Source organism: Peromyscus maniculatus, chromosome 22 (assembly GCF_049852395.1).
Source record: "Peromyscus maniculatus bairdii isolate BWxNUB_F1_BW_parent chromosome 22, HU_Pman_BW_mat_3.1, whole genome shotgun sequence".
In the NCBI taxonomy this organism is placed as follows: Eukaryota; Metazoa; Chordata; class Mammalia; order Rodentia; family Cricetidae; genus Peromyscus; species Peromyscus maniculatus.
Genome location: NC_134873.1, coordinates 48866912 through 48887104, shown reverse-complemented (window position 1 = coordinate 48887104; position 20193 = coordinate 48866912). Strand labels below are relative to the sequence as shown.

At 44.4% G+C, this 20193-nt stretch overlaps 1 protein-coding gene and 1 pseudogene across 6 annotated transcripts; both read right to left on the bottom strand.

Annotated features, from left to right (window-relative positions):
* Gemin6 (gem nuclear organelle associated protein 6) lies at window positions 1–19881 on the bottom strand. Of its 4 annotated transcripts, XR_013046950.1 has the most exons (4): window positions 5874–5984; window positions 4825–4971; window positions 1687–2132; window positions 1–141 (listed from the first exon to the last, which is right to left on the bottom strand). XR_013046950.1 is itself a non-coding variant. In XM_006988352.4 (3 exons), exons 2-3 carry the CDS (start codon window positions 4950–4952, stop codon window positions 1757–1759), a joined length of 504 nt encoding a protein of 167 aa, XP_006988414.1. In that variant the 5' UTR covers window positions 4953–4971; window positions 5755–5887; the 3' UTR covers window positions 271–1756. The 4 variants fall into 4 exon arrangements, 3 of the variants coding, with proteins under 3 accessions (XP_006988414.1, XP_042123273.1, XP_042123272.1); XM_006988352.4 differs by lacking the exon at window positions 1–141 and having other exon boundaries at window positions 271–2132; window positions 5755–5887; XM_042267339.2 differs by lacking the exons at window positions 1–141; window positions 5874–5984 and adding an exon at window positions 19742–19881 and having other exon boundaries at window positions 1417–2132.
* On the bottom strand, window positions 12086–19882 carry LOC102902931 (tetratricopeptide repeat protein 39B pseudogene; annotated as a pseudogene). Of its 2 annotated transcripts, none has more exons than XR_013046948.1 (2): window positions 19742–19882; window positions 12086–14239 (listed from the first exon to the last, which is right to left on the bottom strand). The product of XR_013046948.1 is annotated as a tetratricopeptide repeat protein 39B pseudogene, transcript variant X1 (transcript). The 2 variants fall into 2 exon arrangements; XR_013046949.1 differs by lacking the exon at window positions 19742–19882 and adding an exon at window positions 19104–19317.
* Window positions 19883–20193: the final 311 nt, after the last annotated feature.

Sequence of the window (20193 nt, the reverse complement as noted above, 5' to 3'; positions counted from 1 at the left end):
CCAGCCCAAGTCTTTTGTTTTTTTTAAAGTATTGTTGATATCATGTTCAAAGACAGCCTTGGCTGCCCTCCAGACCTGGCAGGAAACCGAGCCAGCTTTGGGAGACTGCCTCTGCAGGTCCTGGAACTCCAACCGACGGCCCTGAAGAAAGGTTAGAAGCAGGTGATCGAACAAGGTTAGAAGGTGAGCGAACCTCTCTGGAACATCTCAGCTGAGGCACTGGGAGCGGCAGTTTCCAAGGCAGAGAGGATCATTTGCCCTCTCCAGCACTTTTATTTGGAGGCAGATTGTTTAAACTAAGGATTCAGTTGCCAAGAAACAGCATGTCCCCAACAGACTAGTTTGACAGCCCATCTATCTACCAACACTAATGCACCAGAATCCGTCCCTGAGCCAAGGCCAAGCCCGAGTGATGCTGTGGTTCATTTCCTATATAGCTTCTCCCTTTCCAAGGGCGTCCCCTGGTCAGACTCATTTCCATGATTGAGCTGGTTATTTCCTATTCCCTTTCCTCTAGTAAATTTCTAAAGAGTCTCGGTCAGTGAATTAAGCTGTGAGGAAAAGCCAGGTGTGGTGGCCCACACTTAATCCCAGCACTCAGGGGGCAGAGGCAGGTGGATCTTTGTGAGATTGAGGCCAGCCTGGACTACATAGTAAGTTCCAGGATAACCAAAGCTACATAGTGAGACCCTGTGTCCCCCCTCCCAAAAAAAGGGTTTTACCAACAGCCAAAACTTTCAACCGTAAAAAAAGTACTCTACTAGTCAGCCTTGGGTCACTAAAATGAACTAAATGCCTGCAACAGGGTATTTATGAAGAGAAATTTAGCTCAAAGGTGGGAGCCCAGGACAGTCAGACGGCATCAGCTCCATTTTGGTTAGCAATGAACCATGTTAACTTAAGAGCTTTCTATTTTCTATTTCTCAGATGCACTAAGCCACCATACAGGAGAGCTTATATCACCCAAGTCTGAAGCCAGGTCCCACAATCCTTCTTTAGGGCGTACCTTTAATGACCTAAAGATTTCCCTTTCTCTCTCTCTCTCTCTTTTTTTTTTTTTAACAGTTTATTCCCTTTTATGTTAGGTGCAGTGTTTGCCTGCATGTATGTCTGTGTGACAATGTCAAATGCTCTGGAACTGGAGTTACAGACAGTTGTGAGCTGCCATGTGAGTGCTGGGAACTGAACCCAGGTCCTTTGGAAGAACAGCTAGTACTCCTAACTGCTGTGCCATCTCTCCAGCCCCATGTCTCATCTCATAAAGTTAAAAATTCCTATCACAAGAACTGTAGGGAGGCACAAGCCACAGCCAAACCACGGCTTACTCTAATTCAAAGAGTTATTGCTATTGTTATCAATCTCAAAGACCAACATTTTAAGAACACAGAGATTTGGTTAGTCCAAGGAACCCAAGACTGATTTTACCGTAATATCTTATATTGAAATTTATAAATCATTTCACACTGCTACACCCATTCAAAATGTATCCTTGCTTCACAAAAAGAACGGCTTACCCTCATCACAGACAAGCTCCTTACAAGTATTACTTCCTGTGTTAATTTCAGAGCATGGGACGCTACCCATGTACCCTTCCCTTCCCAGGAAAGTCAGCACAAAAACTTAACATATGCACACACACATGCATCCCACGTGTGCTTTTGAACTCCTATAATACAATCAACTTACATTCGAAGCATTTAACACAAAACCGAACAGTCAAGTCATTTGGATCAGTGCGTTCACAGTGCCCGGCCTCTCACTGGGAAGCTGAAAGATGGCCTTGAATAAGATCCTGAATGCGGGACAGAATGATCTCATTGGAGCTGCTGCAGTTTTCAGGAGCATATGGTGGGTCAATCGTCAGGACCCCAGCCACACAGAGAGTCCTTTGTGCATCTCCCTGTTCGGTGACCGGGATGTGGTTCTTCTCCAGCCACTTCTTTAGGCTGTTCTTTCTCTTTTCCAGATCCTCGGGGCTGTACCCTTTACAATCTGCAGATGTGAACAGATGTGCCAGCTGCTCCCTTACCCTGGGGTCTGCTTCACTCACCGTTTCCACCGTCTGCACAGAGTGTCCCATAATCCCAGTCACAGACAAGCTGCCATCTTCAAGGAAGTTCACAAGGACAATGCTTTAAAGAAAAAGTAAGTTCAGATTTGAAAAAGGAAAACCTCCAGAACTGTGAAGAAGCAATGGAACGAGGGCATCCTCAACCCAAACAGGTCACCTGACCCCCAGGACCATTAACCATCTCGCCACCAAATGCTTTTACTTACTCCTCAGCCCTCACTGAGATCCTAAACATCTAAACGGTTTGTTTTTTCTTTCTTTTTTTGGTTCTTTCGAAAAAAACTAAACTTCCTGAGAGCCAGGCTTATCTCTGTGAGTTCAAGGCCAGCCTGGTCTACAGAGTGAGTTCCAGGACAGGCTCCAAAACTACACAGAGAAACCCTGTCTTGAAAAAACAAAACAAAAATAAAACCAAAGTCAGAAGATCATCAAACCCAAAAGCTGAAAGTGGATCCGAACTAAGTGGTAGAACACATGTCTGTCATGTATGAGATCCTAGGTTCAATCCCTAGCAGAACACACCCACACCCACACCCCACTAGAGTAAGACAGACAGAAGGACACAATACTAGGAATAAGGCAGCCCTGCTCAACATACTATGAACAAATTTATGACAATAACTCTGAAGCTCAGGAAACTCCCAGGACAGACCTTAGTGGCAAAGGCCTATAACCCCAGCTATTCTTTTTTTTTTTTTTTTTTTTTTTTTTTTTTTTTTTTTTTTTGGTTTTTCAAGACAGGGTTTCTCTGTGTAGCTTTGCGCCTTTCCTGGAACTCACTTGGTAGCCCAGGCTGGCCTCGAACTCACAGAGATCCGCCTGCCTCTGCCTCCCGAGTGCTGGGATTAAAGGCGTGCGCCACCACCGCCCGGCCCTACCCCAGCTATTCTTAAGGCTGAGGCAGGAGAATCACAAACTTGCTGAGACCCTACCTTTTCAGTTTTCTTTCTTTTCTTCTTTTGAGACAGGGTCTCACTCTGTAGCTCTGCCTGGCTCGGAATTTGCTACGTAGATCAGGATAGTCCCAAAGGACAGAGATGGTCCTGCCTCTGCCTCCCGAGTGCTGGGATTAAAGGCTTGGCCACCATTCCTGCCATATCACTTAAATTTTAGGAATTGGGCCATTTGTCTTAAACATGCATTTTTTTGTGACTAATGGAGGTAATAAAGACATTACAGAGTATCCATACTCTCTTCACTAAGCTTCCCCAAGCTAACATCGTACACATTGATGGTACCTCTGTCAAAAATAAGAATTTACATTAACCACAGGTGTTGTTTAGTACTGAGTTTTCCACTGGGGGCCTTTTTCTGTTCCAGGATCTAGTCCAAGATCTTAGGTTACATTTCCAATTTGAGATCCTATGTTACATTTAGTTCTCATGTTTCCTTATTCTCTTCTGATCTGTTTTCCGGTCTTTACATGCTTCCTATGGTCTTGAGAGGTCTGAAAAGTATTGTGAAGTGTTTTATACAATGTCTCAATTCTTGGTTGTGTGAAGCTTTCTCATAATTACACTACGAATTACTAGGCTTGCCGGGCAGCGGTGGCACATGCCTTTAATCCCAGCACTCGGGAGTTCTAGGCCAGCCTGGTCTACAGAGCGAGATCCAGAACAGGCACCAAAACTACACAGAGAAACCCTGTCTCGAAAAACCGAAGGGGGAAAAAAAAAAGGAATTACTAGGCTTTTAGGAGAGTAGTACAGAAGTGAAGGGTTTTTTTGTTTTTGTTTTTGTTTTAACAAGTTCTCTTTGTAGCCCTGGCTGTCCTGGAATTCATTATGTAGACCAGGCTGGTCTAAAATCAGAGATCTGCTTGGCTCTGCCTGGGAGTGCCGGGATTAAAGTTGTCCACCACTGCACCTGGCTGCAGAAGTAAAATTCTTTTGTTACAGCATAACATATGGTAGACTATGTATTTTAGTGAAGATTCTGGTGTTTGAATTCCTAAATGGAATTAATAGTTTTCTTTTTTTTTAAACCTGTCCTCTACTTCTGATATCAAGATCACATTAGCTTCAGCCTGGTGTGATAGTTCATGCCTTTAATCAGGAGGCAGAGGCAGGCAGATCTCTGTGAGTTCAAGGCCAGCCTGGTCACAGAGCAAGTTCCAGAGCTACACAGAGAAACCCTGTCTTGAAAAAAAAAGGGGGGGGGACCTTGTCTCAAAAATAAACAAATAAATATTTGGTACTTCAAAAAAGTACAGAATTTGCCAGCGAACGGTGTGGGCATCCCCCCCACACCACCCTCTATGTATCCTCAGCCCTTTTTTTCTTCTTGAGACAAGTTCTTAACAGCTGGATACGGTGGCTCACACTTATCTCAGCACTTGGGAGGCGGAGAGAGGAGAATCAGGAGTTCATGTTTATCCTCAGCTACACAATGAATTTGAGGCCAGCCTGAGTGATGTGAGCCTCTAAAAAAGATTGGTTCACACCTTTAATCCTAGCACTCAGGAAGTAGCAGCCGATGAAGTCAAAGGTCATCTTCAGCTACGAGGCATGCTCAGGGCCAGCCTGGGCTACGTGAGACCCTGTGAAAGGGGGAAGGGGAGGAGAGAATTTCTATGTTCTGTTCCTGTAACTGTGTCCAATTTGCTGTCGTAACCCACAGTTAAAACAGCACTTAGGCTCAAAAGCAGTTGTTAGGTGTGAATAACCAGCCTTCCACGGACCGGCCTTCTCATCTGGGATATCCAGGCAGTACGTACGGCGTTGTCACTTCCAGAAAGTAAGATGCATACTCACTTGGCAGAGACTGGGTCTGTGGTTAAAAGCCATCCTTTATACTCCTTCTTCTCACTGGCTATCACTCTGACTTCTTTATAGACGTAGTCTTCCCATTCTAAGGGGCTTTTCTTCGTCCATTCACTCATGGTTACCAGCTGGCTAGAACTGAAACCATTACCAGTTTGGGTTAATCACTATGCATATTCCAGACAAGCCATGTCTTAACCCCTAATCTCCATTCTGAAGGCAGCGACATCTGTAATTTGCCTCAAATTCTTGGCAAGTTGCTTTTTCTTTCTTTTCTTTCTTTCTTTCTTTTTTTTTTTTTTTTAGTATTTTGAGACAGGGTTTCTCTGTGGTCTTGGTAGCTCATACCTACAGTCCGGCCTACTACTAACACTGAGACCACCAGTTTGAGACCAGCCTGGTTAGCATAGTGTACGTCTCCAGCCTCAAAGGGAACAACAAACAAAAAGCTCTTTGTTTTGTTTTTCGAGACAGGGTTTCTCTGTGTAGCTTTGGAGCCTGTCCTGGAACTCACTCTGTAGTCCAGGCTGGCCTCGAACTCACAGAGATCCGCCTGCCTCTGCCTCCCGAGTGCTGGGATTAAAAGCGTGCGCCACCACCGCCCGGCCCAAAATGCCCATTTTCAGTATAAGAAACTGATACTGTGGAGAATTCTCGAGAATGTTTTTTACCATATCCGGAAAAAGAAAAGTTACTTAAAATTCAGCCTGAGCTCCGGTAATAGCGAATGGCCTCCAGAGCAATTCTGGAACTCCTCTAGCATGTCCATCCCACGCTCTTGTACCAATTCCGGATACGACTCCAACCTGGCTTTGAACCCTGGTCCACGGATGATACTCAAACCCTCAGCTTTCCTTAGATAGAAGATGTCGCCCCAAACCCCTTGTAGGCATAACTGATGCGGAGTTCTCCGATTCCCACCTACGCTCTGTAGACCAGAGTCTCCGCGGGGTTTGGGGCCAGCTGCTTATTCGCGACAACCGAGGAAACCGCCCCAGGAACGCATCGCTCCATCCCCACTCGGCTCCCACGCCACCGACCTGCCTTGAGTCGGCCCGCCCGCGCCCAGCATGCTTTGCGCCTGGCGTCACTTCCTCCCCCCAGAATCCTCCGTTCTGTAGTCCTTTGCCTGCGTCCTCGCTACGGGGCGGAGTCAGCGGGGCCGCAGTTCGCGTGCTAGGAAATCTGGGTTCGCGCTGCCACGGTGAACAGCTCAAGTTAGTACCACGTCCTCAATGCAAGTGGGTACGAAAATGCGCTTTAGCCACGGATGCAACCCAAAGCCCTCTGGGTAAATCATCAAGGTCTAGAGGCTGAAGTGAACGGCGCGGATTCTCGTTGGGGGCAGTTAAAATGCGGGCGCCTTTGGGACGTGCTCGCAGTGAGTTTCGAGGTTGGTGCGGAAGCTCGGAAGCTCATCGTTGGACTGAGCTGAATGCCGTCACTCATTATAAACCTCTTTGGTGGAAAGGGATACAGCCCTTGCTTCTGCTTACATTTCTGGGCACGTAGTCAACTGGGCTCTGACTACTGCAGAATCTTTTTTCGACACTATGATAGTGAAAAGTGGTGCAAGATAGTAAATGCTGGGGTCCTGCCGACACTTAAAAAAAAAAAAAAAGGTGATTTAAAAAAATTGAGCTAGACTACCAAGCCAAGGAGCAGAAACATTAAAAATGAATCAGCTGTTTACTACTATTTGGAATTCCATATCAAATAATCCTTCTCAAAACCTTCACTGATTGAATGACTGCTTATATTAATGTAGCTTTCATGGATTAAGTTAGACTTTGCCATTAACACCCTCAGTAAATCTACAGAGAGCTAATATAAATTCCAAGTTATTAGAGTGTGAGAGGAACTGTTTGACCTTTAAAAATGCAGAATAAAACTGGTTCGTGACAACTGTTCACTTGCATTTTAAGCTCCATTCTTTACTGCTAAATAAAAGGTTTGATCTGTATGTTCTTTTGAGACCTGTTTTGTTCTTTTGAGACAAGTCACTCCCCTACCCTTTCCAAACTATCAGAAACTGAAGTTACATTTGGGTCACACATGTTGCACAGGCCTTTAGTCCTAGCATTTGGGAAGCAGAGGTAGGCGGATCTTTGAGAATTCAAGACCAATTGGCCTAAAAAAAAAAAAAAAAAAAAAAATTGCCAGGTGATGGTGGTGCACACCTTTTATCCCAGCACTAGGGAGACAGAGCCAGGTGGATCTCTGTGAGTTCGAGGGCAGCCAGATCTACAGAGCAAGATCCACGACAGGCACCAAAACTGCACAGAGAAACCCTGTCTCAATAAACAAAACAAAAATTCAGTTACAAGTATTGTGTAGCAACTATAAAGTATTCTAGCTTTTCTGTTCCTTCTGTTAGTACCAGCCAATAGAAGTGTCTCTGTAGGGGAGGACCCCAACCCCCCCCCCCACAGGACAATCGATACAGGACATACCCAGACATCAAATTCTCAACACAAGAGATTTATTACCCCGGAGGTGCAGGGGGGCAGGAGAGGCTGCAAAGGCAGCAGTAGCAGCAAAAAGCACCCAGCAAGCAGGTGTTTTTGTTTGTTTTTTTTGTTTTGTTTTGCAGGAGTGGGTTTTTAAGGCGAAAAGGGGGAGTCTGCTAGGGTGAGCTGCTAAGTTCTGATTGGACATACTAGCCAAATAATGAATTTTGGTTGCTGGACCTTGATGCTTTGTCTCAGGAATGAGTTAGTGGCCAAATAAGGGTATGGACCTTGGAGGCTAGCTTTAGGGCTGTAACCTAATGGTTTGTATTAGGGGGAGAAGGGTAAAAGGTAAAACCTGTTGGGTGCCATGTTTGCCATGCTTCCGGCCTGGTAGAGCCCTTCTTGATGCTGAGTCATCAAGAATACGTTGATGAGGGGCTGGGAATGACTACATTGATAAAGCCTTTGCATAAAAATAAGCACAACATAGTAGTGTTCATTTGTAATCCCAGGGCTGGAAAGCGGAAACAGAAGGATACCTGGGGCTCACTAGTCTAATTGTCAAATTCTGGACCAGTGAGATCCTGTCACAAAGGAGGTGGGTGGGGCTGGAGAGATGGCTCAGAGGTTAAGAGCACTGGCTGCTCTTCCTGAGGTCTTGAGTTCAATCCCGAGCACCTACATGGTGGCTCACAATTGTGTGTAACTCCCAAGAGCTGACACTTCTAGCCACCAGGGGCACCAGGCACATGTGTGGTGCTCAGACATGCATACAAGCAAAACACCCAAACACATAAAATGTTTACTTTTAGAGAGGATACAATGGCCGGGCGGCGGTGGCGCATGCCTTTAATCCCAGCACTCGGGAAGCAGAGGGAGGCGGATCTGTGTGAGTTCAAGGCCAGCCTGGTCTACAGAGCGAGATATCCAGGACAGGTACCAAAAGTACACAGAGAAACCCTGTCTTGGAAAAAAAAAAAAAAAAGAAAAAAAAAAGAAGAAAAGAAAAGATACAATGGATGGAGATGACAGCTGTTAGTAAAATGCTCTCCACAAGCCAGATGAGCCCCTGCTGCTCAGTGACATTGCTCAGTGGTCAAAGGGACTTGCCACACTATCCCTGACGACCTGTTTGATGTCTGGGACATTTGTGGAGGCAAAGAGCTAACTCCTACAAATTCTGTGACTTCCATGCACTTTCACACACACACACACACACACACACACACACACACACACACACACACACACACACACAGTGTTTTAGGGTGAGCGTGGTGGTGCACACCTTTAATCTCAGCAGTCGGGAAGTAGAGGCCAGCCTGGTCTGCATAGTGAGATCCTGTCCCAAAAGCCAAAGCAAAGAAAACCAAGGCAGAGGGTTCGTGAGGTGGTTCAGTGTGTGAAGTCCTTGCTGTGAAAGCATGAGGCCCCAATTCTGGATCCTCTGCACCCACATAAAAGCCTGGCATGGCAGTGTGCTTCTGTATCCTCAGGGCTTGGGGGCCTTGACTGGCAGATTCCAGGCCTGCTAGCCAGCGGGTTTAGCCAGAGCAGCAGCAAGTTCCTAGGTCTGTGAGTTCTGTCTCAAAAAAAGGTGGAAGCTGGGTGAAATGGCACGTCTTTAATCCTAGCACTTGAGAGGCAGAGGCAGGTGGATCTCTGTGAGTTCGAAGCCAGTCTGGTCTTCGTTACTGAGTTCCCAGACAGCCAGAGCTATCTCAGGTGATGATGATGATGATGATGATATAAAGAAGTGATTGAGGAAGACATTTTAATGTCAACCTCTGTCTGATATATGTGCCTGGCCAGTGTGTGTGCATACTTGCATATAACACACAGGGTCTCGTATTGACCCCTGGCCTCTTCATGTGTGTCCCCACACTGCACACCCACATACATGTCCCCACACCGTAAACACACACAGGAAATACTGCTATAGGTGCTGGAGAGATGGCTCAGCGGTTAAGAGCACTGGCTGCTCCTCAAGAAGACCCGGGGTTCAATTCCTAGCATCCACATGACAGCTTACAACCTGTCTAGAGCTCCAGCTCCAGGGAATCTGACACCCTCACACAGACATACATGCAGGGAAAACACCAATGCACATAAAATATATTTTTAAAAAATGAAATAGTGCTATAGTGTTATTGCTATGTTTTCTGCTAAGAACTAGAATTATTTTTTAGGTGGGGTCTCATTTAGTCTGGCCTTTAACTTGCTGTGCAGCTGAAGCTGGCCTGGAACTCTTAATCCTCCAGCTTCCATTTCCCAAATAGTGGGATTACAAGCATCCATTAACATGCATTAAAAACTGAGGGTTTTTTCTTTCTTTTTTTTGTCTTAGCAACCTTCCAGCCTCAGTCCCTTGAGAAGTGGGTATTGTATGTTTGTGTCTTTTTTTTTTAATTATTTATTTTTATTTTATGTACATTAGTGTTTTGCCTGCAGGTATGTCTGTGTGAAGGTGTCGGATCCCCCGGAATAGGAGTTACAGACAGCTGAGGTGCTATGTGGGTGCTGGGAATTGAACCTGGGTCCTCTGGAAGAGCAGCCAGTGCTCTTAACTCCTGAGCCATCGCCCCAACTCCGTTTCTTTTTAATGCATGAATAAGTAGGGTTGCAGATAATTGTTTACTTTTGACTATGGAATATAATTAAATCAGCGCGAAGAGCAAGGCGGTGGCACACGCCTTTAATCCCAGCCAGCACTTAGGAGGCAGAGGCAAGGGAATCTTTGAGTTTGAGACCAGACGCTCTACAGAGGGAGTTCCAGGACAGCCAAGGCTACACAGAGAAACCTTGTCTCAAAGGAAAAAAAAAGTGTGTACTCCTTTTCCAGAAGGACTGGAGTTGGGTTCCCGACACCCACATTAGGCAGCTCACAACTGTCTGTAACTCCTCTCTCCACCCTCCACCTCATAAACTAATTAAAAATGAAATAAATCTTAAAAAAAAAAAAAAACCAAGCATTTCTAAATCTGAAGTAACTTGATACCTCATTGTGGTTTGGACACAATGCCCAGTAAGCATTAAGATAATGTGTTTTTTGCCGGGCAGTGGTGGCGCACGCCTTTAATCCCAGCACTCGGGAGGCAGAGCCAGGCGGATCTCTGTGAGTTCGAGGCCAGCCTGGACTACCAAGTAAGTTCCAGGAAAGGCACAAAGCTACACAGAGAGATCCTGTCTCGAAAAACCAAAAAAAAAAAAAAAAAAAAGATAATGTGTTTTAAGCCATGAAAACTTAGGAAACTAAAAAAATACATATTTATTTTAGATCACTCAGGGCCTTGCATGTGTTAGGCAAGACTTTTACGACCAAACAACATTCCCAGTATCAACTTCATTTTTGCTTTGTTTTATTTACCTGGGGTCTCTCTATGTAGCCTAGGCTTGTTTAGAACTTGAATCCTCCTGCCTCAGTCTGTTCTTACAAGGGTTATAAGCCTGGACCACCTTGCCTGGCTCTTTCCCAACATCTGTTTCAAGGAATAACTATAAGGATGGAGGATGGATTCAGCCCAACTTAACGGTCTGGAAATTGGGGACTAGTTTTTATCCCTAAGGCAGGTAAAGCAATACTGAGTCCCAAATCTATAACTACCACTTGCTCTCAGACTGGCCTATCAAGTGGATTAATGATGTGGAAAAGCTGCCTGGTCTTAAAATAGGAACGACACCTTAGGGACAGGGACAACAAGGGTTAGTCAGTCGCTAATTGTACCTCCGACAGCCTCCCCTTTTCTTCCCTTAAAAATGTTCATTCATTTGTAATTGGTGTGTGTGTGGTGTGCCTGTGTTCGCTTGTTCACGTGTGTGTGAACACGCGTGTGGGAGTGTGTGTCTGTGCCTATGCGTGTGGTGGCCTGAGTTGGGTAGTAACAGTCTTTGATTACTTTTCTCCTGATTGAGGCAGAGTCTCTCAGCTGAGCCTGGAGCTCCCAGACACTGGCTCACCTAACTAGCCAGCCTGCTCGTTCCTGGGACCCCATCTCCTCCAGGTGGGCTGCCATCCAGAAGAACTGACCTGGGTTCTGGGGAACCAAACACTTGATTTGCTAAGCCATGTCCCCAGTCCTCTTTTTTCTTTTTTTTTTTTAAGATTTATTTATTTATTATATATACAGCGTTCTACCTGCATGTATGCCTGAATGCCAGAAGAGGGCACCAGATCTCATTACAGATGGTTTGTGAGCCACCATGTGGTTGCTGGGAATTGAACTCAGGACCTCTGGAAGAGCAGCCAGTGCTCTTAACCACTGAGCCATCTCTCCAGCCCTTCCTTCCTTCCTTCCTTCCTTCCTTCCTTCCTTCCTTCCTTCCTTCCTTCCTTCCTTCCTTCCTTCTTTTTTTTTTTTTAACCCAGTGGACATCATCCTCTTGATCTCCTCCAATTATCACCATAGGGTTTATGTGTGGATGGAGACTTCTTTCTTCTCTATCCTCTGGCAAATTATAAATTCACATTAGAACTTCATTATTCCTCATGTAAAAGTGATATCCCTTATCACACAAGGGAAAATCATCTTTGATGTAAAAGCCAATGAAAGTGATTATTTGTAAGGGACAACCTGTCCGAGTTTATACTCCTCAGTGTGCTGGTATTTTTGAAACAGGAAGATACTGAGGTCATTTCTTTACCAATAAAGCATTCCCTGTGTTATGGGCAGGACATAATCATTATCTAGTGGGAGACTAAGCCTATGGAGGTTTTAAAACTGTTAATGTAATAAACTCATAAATACTTTTGCCATGTACAGCCTTTGCCTTTTCTTTTTCAAGAATGTGCAACACTCCGGTTTTCAGTCTAAGCATTGCATTTTATGGAGGAGAAGGAGAAGGAGAGAGGGCAAAGAAATGGCCTATTCCTTTCTTATTTACTGGTCAGATTCTTAGCAGCTGCCTCCTGGATTTTGGTTTTCACAAGGGAATCACTTTCCTACCCACTGACGACTTGACCGAGTGTGGATATTCCACTCTTAATATTCCACTCACACTGCACAGAAGCACACCAGCTCACAATCACTTTTCTAACTTAGCTATTTGTTCGAGGGCAATATGAGCCCGAAACTGTAGCCGGGCTTCCATGGAGTAGTCTTTGTAGTTCTTTATGTAGTCTAGGTTTCTTGTTGCGTTGGCATAATCTCCCTTCAGATAATGCAGCATCCCCAGTTCATAGTAACTATATGGCACCAGGTAGCGGTCATATTTTAACAGTTTCTCCTTCTTGATGACACGAATAAAGTAGTGCTCAGCCTTCAAATGTTTGCCCAGATGTTTCAGGCAGAGACCTTTCAGCAGATTTAACAAGCTCATGTCGTCTATGCCGTACTCCTCATTTGGATTTTCGTTCAAAAGGTCTTTTCCTTTGTCGATTATTGATAGCCAACTGGAAATAAGCTCGATTTTCTTGCTCATGACTCGGAAGCCACTCCACGCATAAATGAATTCCAGAAGGGGCTGTGCTGTAAACCAGCCTGTCGTCGTGCCATAGCGCTGACTTTTCTCAGCAATAAATTTTTCTATTGGCACAGAGGAGCCTAAAATTTTGATCCTCAGGCTATCCACGTGTAGGAAGACCGAATTCATGGTCTCGTTTTCTGAGTGCACAGAATTGGGAGGAAGCAAGGCCAGTATTATGGCTTTGCTGTAGGCGTATATTGCCTTCGACCACCTGCTGTGCTGAAACAGTAGACTGGCATAGCTGTAGGCCTGCTTCCAGTTCTGCAGAAAAATATGGCACCACATGAGCTCCCAGTAGCAGAGGTGATGAACCTGCTTCCACTCACTCTGCGTGATAATGCACTCTTGTAATTTCAACTGTGCAGTTTCAAAATTTCCATTTAGCATGCTAAAACGGGCACGGAAAAATTTAAGGACGACACAGTTGGGGAATTTCGCCAGGTAGATCAGGAAGAGATTCTCCGTGGCAGAAGTGGACACCTTCTCGACACCGAAAACTACACGCACGTAGTTGTAATAGAAGAGAAGGGTGAAAACACTTAGGATGTTGTTGATATGAGGTTCGGACGCACTGTCATGGAGCAAAGCCAGGCCTACTTCTCTGTCTCCAGAGTAGCCGACAATATTGAGAAGTTTCAGCGACCTTGGCGGCACAAGGGAGAACATCAGGTTGAATACGCCAAGGCCAAACTTGACCCCTCCATCCAGGTGTCTGTGCGTCTTACTTTGGTTATCAGGCATAAGTTCTAAGACCTGTTGGCAGTCTTTGTATATTTGATAGCTTGACCCAAAGTTGATGCCGCTTTTAAGGAAACTCAGCAAACTGTCATCCTGTATGAATGTTATGGCAGACTTCAAGATCAGACACTCAGCATAACAGACTTCTGCGTGTAATTCTTCTTCTTTGACAGACTTTATTCCCTGCCTACTCACTAAGCGCGATAAAGTCATTATCCTGGGTCTTTTCCGGAAATTGTTGCAGGTTTTCAAAGCTTCCTTTGCCGCGTTCATTCCGATCTGAATATCCTGTGGCTCAAAAGTCAGGATGGCCTTGACAATCATGAGCATGCTGTATATCAGGGCGTGGTACGGGCTGTTTTTTGACCATGGGTGAACAAGATTGATTGCATCGGAGAATCTGTTATTTAGAAACAAATACAATCCAGTTGTACATTCTTCCAAGGACGATAGGAGAGTCATCGTTGTTGCCACGGGGATAATCTCATGGGCATCCTCAAACTTGTCCTCTGCTTCGTTTTCTCTTAGACTGAGGGCCTTAGTAACTCTGGCCATCCTCTCTCTCTCCCCTTCGCTTAGACTAAGGGACATACTTAGCATGTTCTCCTCATTGTCCTCGTTTCTTAGGAAGCGGGCCATAGCTGCTTTCTGGATTAGAGGCAGGGGTATCTGAAGTGGACTTGCAATCAGAGTAGCTGCTGCACTCCTGACCAGGGGCTCTTCTTTCCCACAAAGCTCAGTTTCAAGTGTTGCTGTTAAAATGGAGGCAAATGCAAGACTAGCTGTGAGATGCAGCATTAGGGTATTCTCTATGATCTACATCAGACAAGGGAGAGCATCGTTTTATGTACCCAGAAGATGCATTTCTGAAAAGTTCATCTAGAATGTACTAAAGGAAACTAAACACTAAACAGTCAATACTTTACAGAGAAGCCCTGTCTCTAAAAATCAAAACCAGCCAGGCAGTGGTAGCTCATACCTTTAATCCCAGGACTCAGGAGGCAGAGGCAGGTGGATCTCTGTGAGTTCGAGGCCAGCCTGGTCTACAGAGTGAGTTCCAGGAAAGGCGCAAAGCTACACAGAAAAACCCTGTCTCAAAAAACAAAACAAAACAAAAATCAAAACCAACCAAACACAACAAAGTAAACCCTTGGTAAGCAGCAGAGTTCTTCTGTTCCCAGTTAGCCACTGCACAAATTCCATAAGCTCATGCTTCTGTGTATTTGGGGGAAGAACTCTACTGTGATATCTCCAAAAGCCCTCAATAGGAGACAAGAATCTGGTTAGAAATCTTATCTATGTATTTGTCTAGTTCGGACTAGGGAAGTTGTGTATTGTCCAGTCCATAGGACACAGATTATGGTAATGAAAACTCCTCCATACCATTCTTAGTACTGTGTGTATATTGTCACTTCACGGGCACTAGTTTTTTGTTTTTTGGGGTTGTTTTTTTAAATTGTTTTTTGTTTGTGAAGGGTGTTGAGACAGGATCTCTCTACTTTAGCCCTGGCTGTCCTAGCACTTACTCAGTAGACCAGGCTGGCCTGCACTCACAGAAATCCACCTGTCTCTGCCTCCCAAGTGCTGGGATTAAAGGAATGGGCCCCCATGCCCAGCCAAGAAATGCAGCTTTTAATAAGGAGGGAAAACGGGAAAATGTTACATTTTAAAGACTGTTGAGGAGAATGGACTCAGAGGTGTTATTTTAGAGAAATGTTTGTTTTTACAACTTCTGTTTCAAGGGATTAGCAGATATAATACTAATCTTTGAAAAGCCAAGTTAGTCACACACACACACACATCCCTGGAAAACATTGCTATTCATGGGAAAGCCATTCGGTGCACTGAGAAAGAATAATCTTGGGTGGCAATAGCAGCAGGTAGGGAGTGCTGAAAACGCCGTGCAGTGGTGGAGTTCTTACCTAACATGCACAAGGCCCTGCGTTCCATCCCCAAGGTTGCAAAAGCAAAAAATGGAACTTAGGATGGCGGCTCCATCAAGGTTACCCAGAGGCACCAAGGTGAAAGCCAGATTCAGCCTAAGGACAAAGATGCCACCATTCTGACCTTAACAAAACTACTTTCAAATTATATGCCATAGAATCTCATTCTCCGCAGCTCACATTTTGCTTCTTTTGAAACCTTACCCATTCTATTAGCATAACCACTCACAGCATTGTTTGGGGACCAATACTTCTCCAACTGTGTTATTTTTTAATTATTCATGTATCTGCTTTTATCTCCGACCTGGGAACTTCAAGGCATGATCTGTTTTATTCAACTTTATATCTCTATTCTAGCACACTCCGAGTAGGCATTAGTAAGTGTTTGTTAATGTGAATTAATTATATAGTGAATTTCTGACCCTCCTGCCTCTATCTCCCAGGTTCTGGGATTAGAGCTATGTGCCATCATACCAGACCCACTATTCCCTACCCTCCCCCCAACAAGGTTTCACTATCATTATGTATCCCTGGCTGGCCTTGAATTTTAAAAGGAGACCAGGCTGGCCCTAAACTCATAGAGATCTGCCTGCCTCTGCCTCCCGAGTGCTGGCGTTTCCCTTAGAAAAATTATTTCTTTTTTTTTTTTTTTAGCTAAAATACATTTAAAATTTTAAGATACACTCATTTATTCTCTCTGTTTGTGCCTTTACCTACCATATGCTGGGATATAGGCACATGCTGCCACACTTGGCTATTTATGGTAGAATCCAATCATTTTTAGAGACTAGATCAGGATCAAAGAAAAGTCAATGGCCTTAAGCAGTGTTTCTCTAAGTACAGCCAACAGCCAGTTACAAATGAAGGTTCCATAAGTGAATCCTATGTCTGTGGATCAGTATTTCTCATGGAGAAACTGAAATTTACATTGTTCACAGCATCCCAAGCAATTCTGTAAACATTAAGTTATTATGTAAAACAGTTTTAAGGAATTCACAGTATCCTAAGCAATTCTGTAAACATTAAGTTATTATGTAAAATAGTGCTAAGGAGTTTCACTTGAAAGGCTCCAAGAATTGTCCTATTTTAAACTACACACGTTCACTCTTGGACTATCTCTAGCTACACGGTTCTCTCCTTCCTAAATGGTGAAGAATAAACTATTGAATCCTAAACCCTAAAATAATCTAGCTCAGAGCTGGGCGGTGGTGACACACACCTGTGTTCCTAGCACTCAGGAGGCAGAGGCGGGCAGATCTCTATGAGGCCAGCCTGGTCTTTAGAGCGAGCTTCAGGACAGCCAGAGCTGTTACACAGAGAAATTCTGCCTCAAAATAAATAAATAAGTAAGTAATAAAAATCTAGGGTTGGGGATTTAGCTCAGTGGTAGAGCACTTGCCTAGCAAGTACAAGGCCCTGGGTTCGATCCTCAGCTCAAAAAAAAAAAAATCTAGCTCTGTAGTTAAGACATCTATCTGATCCAGTCCCACAATCAGTATGCTTTCTTCAGAGAAGGAAGAACATGATTGATTTGTTAAGGGCATCAAGATTTCGAACTTTTACATTTTTTAATACAACAAGGTGTTCCTCGGAAAACATGACAGTTCCTGAATTGTTTAAAACTCCTAACCACGTTTTGCATTAGTTCTCTTTTTAGTTTTATTATCATACTCCCACTGCCTCACCCCACCCCTAGTCTTCTATGTTAGCCAAGGCTATCCTCAAACCCAGCATTCTCCTAACTCAGCCGGCCCAGGGCTGGAATTACAGGCATGAGCTACCACGCCCTGGATCTTGGAAGGTGGCCAAATCACTCAGCACTCCTGACTGCTCTCTCTACCTTCATACTGTTCCAAGTGTATGTAGTATGCAGCTAATGAGAAGTTCATTTTTTATAATACAAAAGAATCATACATTCTATAAACTTTTTCTTCCCAGAATTTCTAAAAGCATTCTGGAGGATCAGACGATCGTGACATATAGATAAAGAATAAGAGGATGTAGCTGAGCATGGATATTTGGAGTAACCTGCAGTGCATATGTAAATGCTATGTAAGCCAGGCAGTGGTGGTGCACGCCTTTAATCGCAGCACTCGGGAGGCAGAGCCAGGTGGATCTGTGAGTTCAAGGCCAGCCTGGTCTACAGAGCGAGATCCAGGACAGGCACCAAAAGTACACAGAGAAACCCCATCTCGAAAAACAAAACAACAAAAAAGTGTATGTAAATCAGACATAAATACAATTAATACACACTAAAAGACAATTCTTATAGATTATTTCTTTTTGTTTTTTTGAGACAGGGTTTCTCTGTGTAGCCTTGGCTGTCCTCAGAGATCCTGCCAGTCTTTGCAGCCTGAGTGCTGGGATCAAAGGCGTGCGCCACGATCGCCCTGCTAGATTATTTGTTATGTTAAAAAGAGACATAGCTGTACAAAAGACTTAAATTGCTTGTCTTTTCTCGTTTTACGATTTTCCTCTTCTGACCTGATGGTAACAATAATTTAAAACTGAAACTAAAACAGTGAAGGAAGCAAGATTTCAAAGTGGACTTTCCCCTGGTCTCCAGTCTCCCTTAGGCACTAGGTACAATCTTCCTACTGTAAAAAAAAAAAAAAAAAAAAAGTGAACTTTTTCCTCAGCACTCTAGAAGATGAAGATCTTACAGAAAGATCCTGTTTCAATAAACAAACCCCACTACCAAAACCGACTATTTACTTTTTTTCTGGAAATGTTAAATTTAGTATATGAAGATACACTTTGAAATTTTGACGTAAAGAGGTTTTGAATATTACACACACACACTCTGTTTTTGTTTTTGTTTTTTTAATTCAAAGACAGGGTCTTCCTATGCAAATCTTAACTGGCCTCTGATTTTCCTGTCTCAGCCTCCTTAACCCTGAGATTACAGATGTGTGTCAGACAGAACATTCAACTTTAAAGTGGTAACATTGTCAAGATTTAACAACCACAACATATTAAAAAATTACTCCTGCCGGGCATGCCTTTAATCCTGGCACTCCATAACTTATATTAGTAAATGTTAGATAGAATATTTGTCGACTTAAGTATACTGAAGCTGGAGGCCAGAACAGTGGCAAACACATTTAATACCAGCACACGGGAGGCAAAGGCGAGCGGGGGGAGGGATCTCTGAGTTCCAGGCTAGCCCAGTCCGAAGATCCAGTTCCAGGACAGCCAGGGCTACTCAGAGAAACCTCCTCTAGAAAAAACAAAAAAGTGAAATTAATAAGGCTTCATAGAATTGCTTTCCTTTGGAGAGTATAAAAATCTTCATAGTTATTGTTTAATGCTTTTCAGAAGAGAAGCAGATAAAACCAAAAAAACAGGGCCAGGGATGTAGTTCAGGTTAGAGGAGTGTTTCTCTGGCATGTATAAAAGCTCTGGGTTGCATACATAGTGAGTCTGAGGCCAGCCTGGACTGCAGGAGACCCTGTGGCAAGCAAGCAGAGGCAGAACATACTGTATAGAGTTTGTTTCCTCACCAGACACTTTGTTGAGACACTAGGATTTGAAATATTTGAAAATCAACACATATAGAAATTGGTAGCATTTAAGAGTCTCGTGCTTTTTGACCAAGTAGGTTTTCCTCTGTACTCTGCACTTGCATCCTATACACACCGAATGAGGACGGGAAAGAGAGAAATACACATACCTAAGGATTTCCTCTTTTATGTGTCAAGTTTCCAACCCTAGAGTATTCCAAGTATTTATGACGGAATGTCTGTATTTTGTGGTGCTTGATAAAAAGAACTTAACTCAATTTTTAGAGCTGGCCTCTGGCAAACACATTGTGTAAAATCAAAGGCAGATTTAAGCAATATAGAGATAAGAGTTCCACTTTTTTTGATGTATATTGAGTGGATGAGCTGCAAGGTTTTAAATAAAAAAAACTCAAAGACAACTTTAAAAACTCCAAAGCACTAGAAGGGAAAAATAAACACTTTGTGCCTCAGATGCAAGAAATTTAAGAATGGTCGCGGCTCAGCATGCTTGCCAGCTTTCAGTTTTGCCATAATTTTAACATTGCCAGAATCCCTTCCCACCCCCCACCCCCAACTCTATCCCTTTGTTTGGGCAAAACTCCCAAGGATTCAGGACAAACTTGGTGACAGATTAGTGACTGACTGGTTAAGGGACTGTCAGTCGGTGCAAACAGGAGAGGTATTAACTAGAGTCCCGGGGGGGGGGGTGCGGGGGGAGAGTCACCCCTTTGGAGACCTGTGATGCAATGGACCATTAGCAGAATGGCGTGGGAGTAAGGGGCGTTTTCACTCTGGTCAGTCTAATTACCTCTGATGAGCCTCAGAGATCACTTAGTGGAAGCCTAGGCCAGGTACCCCGCACCGAAAGGTGGCGACAGCGACATCAGCGGTTAAATGTGAGCCTTCCCGCAGAACGGTCTAATGCACCTGTCTACTACGGTTACTTGCGCTGTGGGTTCCTAGATTAAAACGGGAGAGGCAGAAGGGTTGGGAGAAGGGAAGGAGGAGCCGGAAGGGTTCAGGAAAAAAAAAGGGGGAAGGGGAGGGGAGGGGAGCAGGACGCCACCCCGCAGGCCACAAGGTTTACGGGCGAGATCTTGCCGTTCCCATGGAAACGTATCCCTCCGCCCGTGCGACTCGAGTTCGGCCTCTCAGTCCCGTCCGCCCCCTCCCCTCCCCGCTCCGCTCTGCTCCGCTCCGCCTCCGGGCTGTGTCCGCCCAGCTCCTTTGTGCCGCGCAGAACGTTGGCACGACGCATGC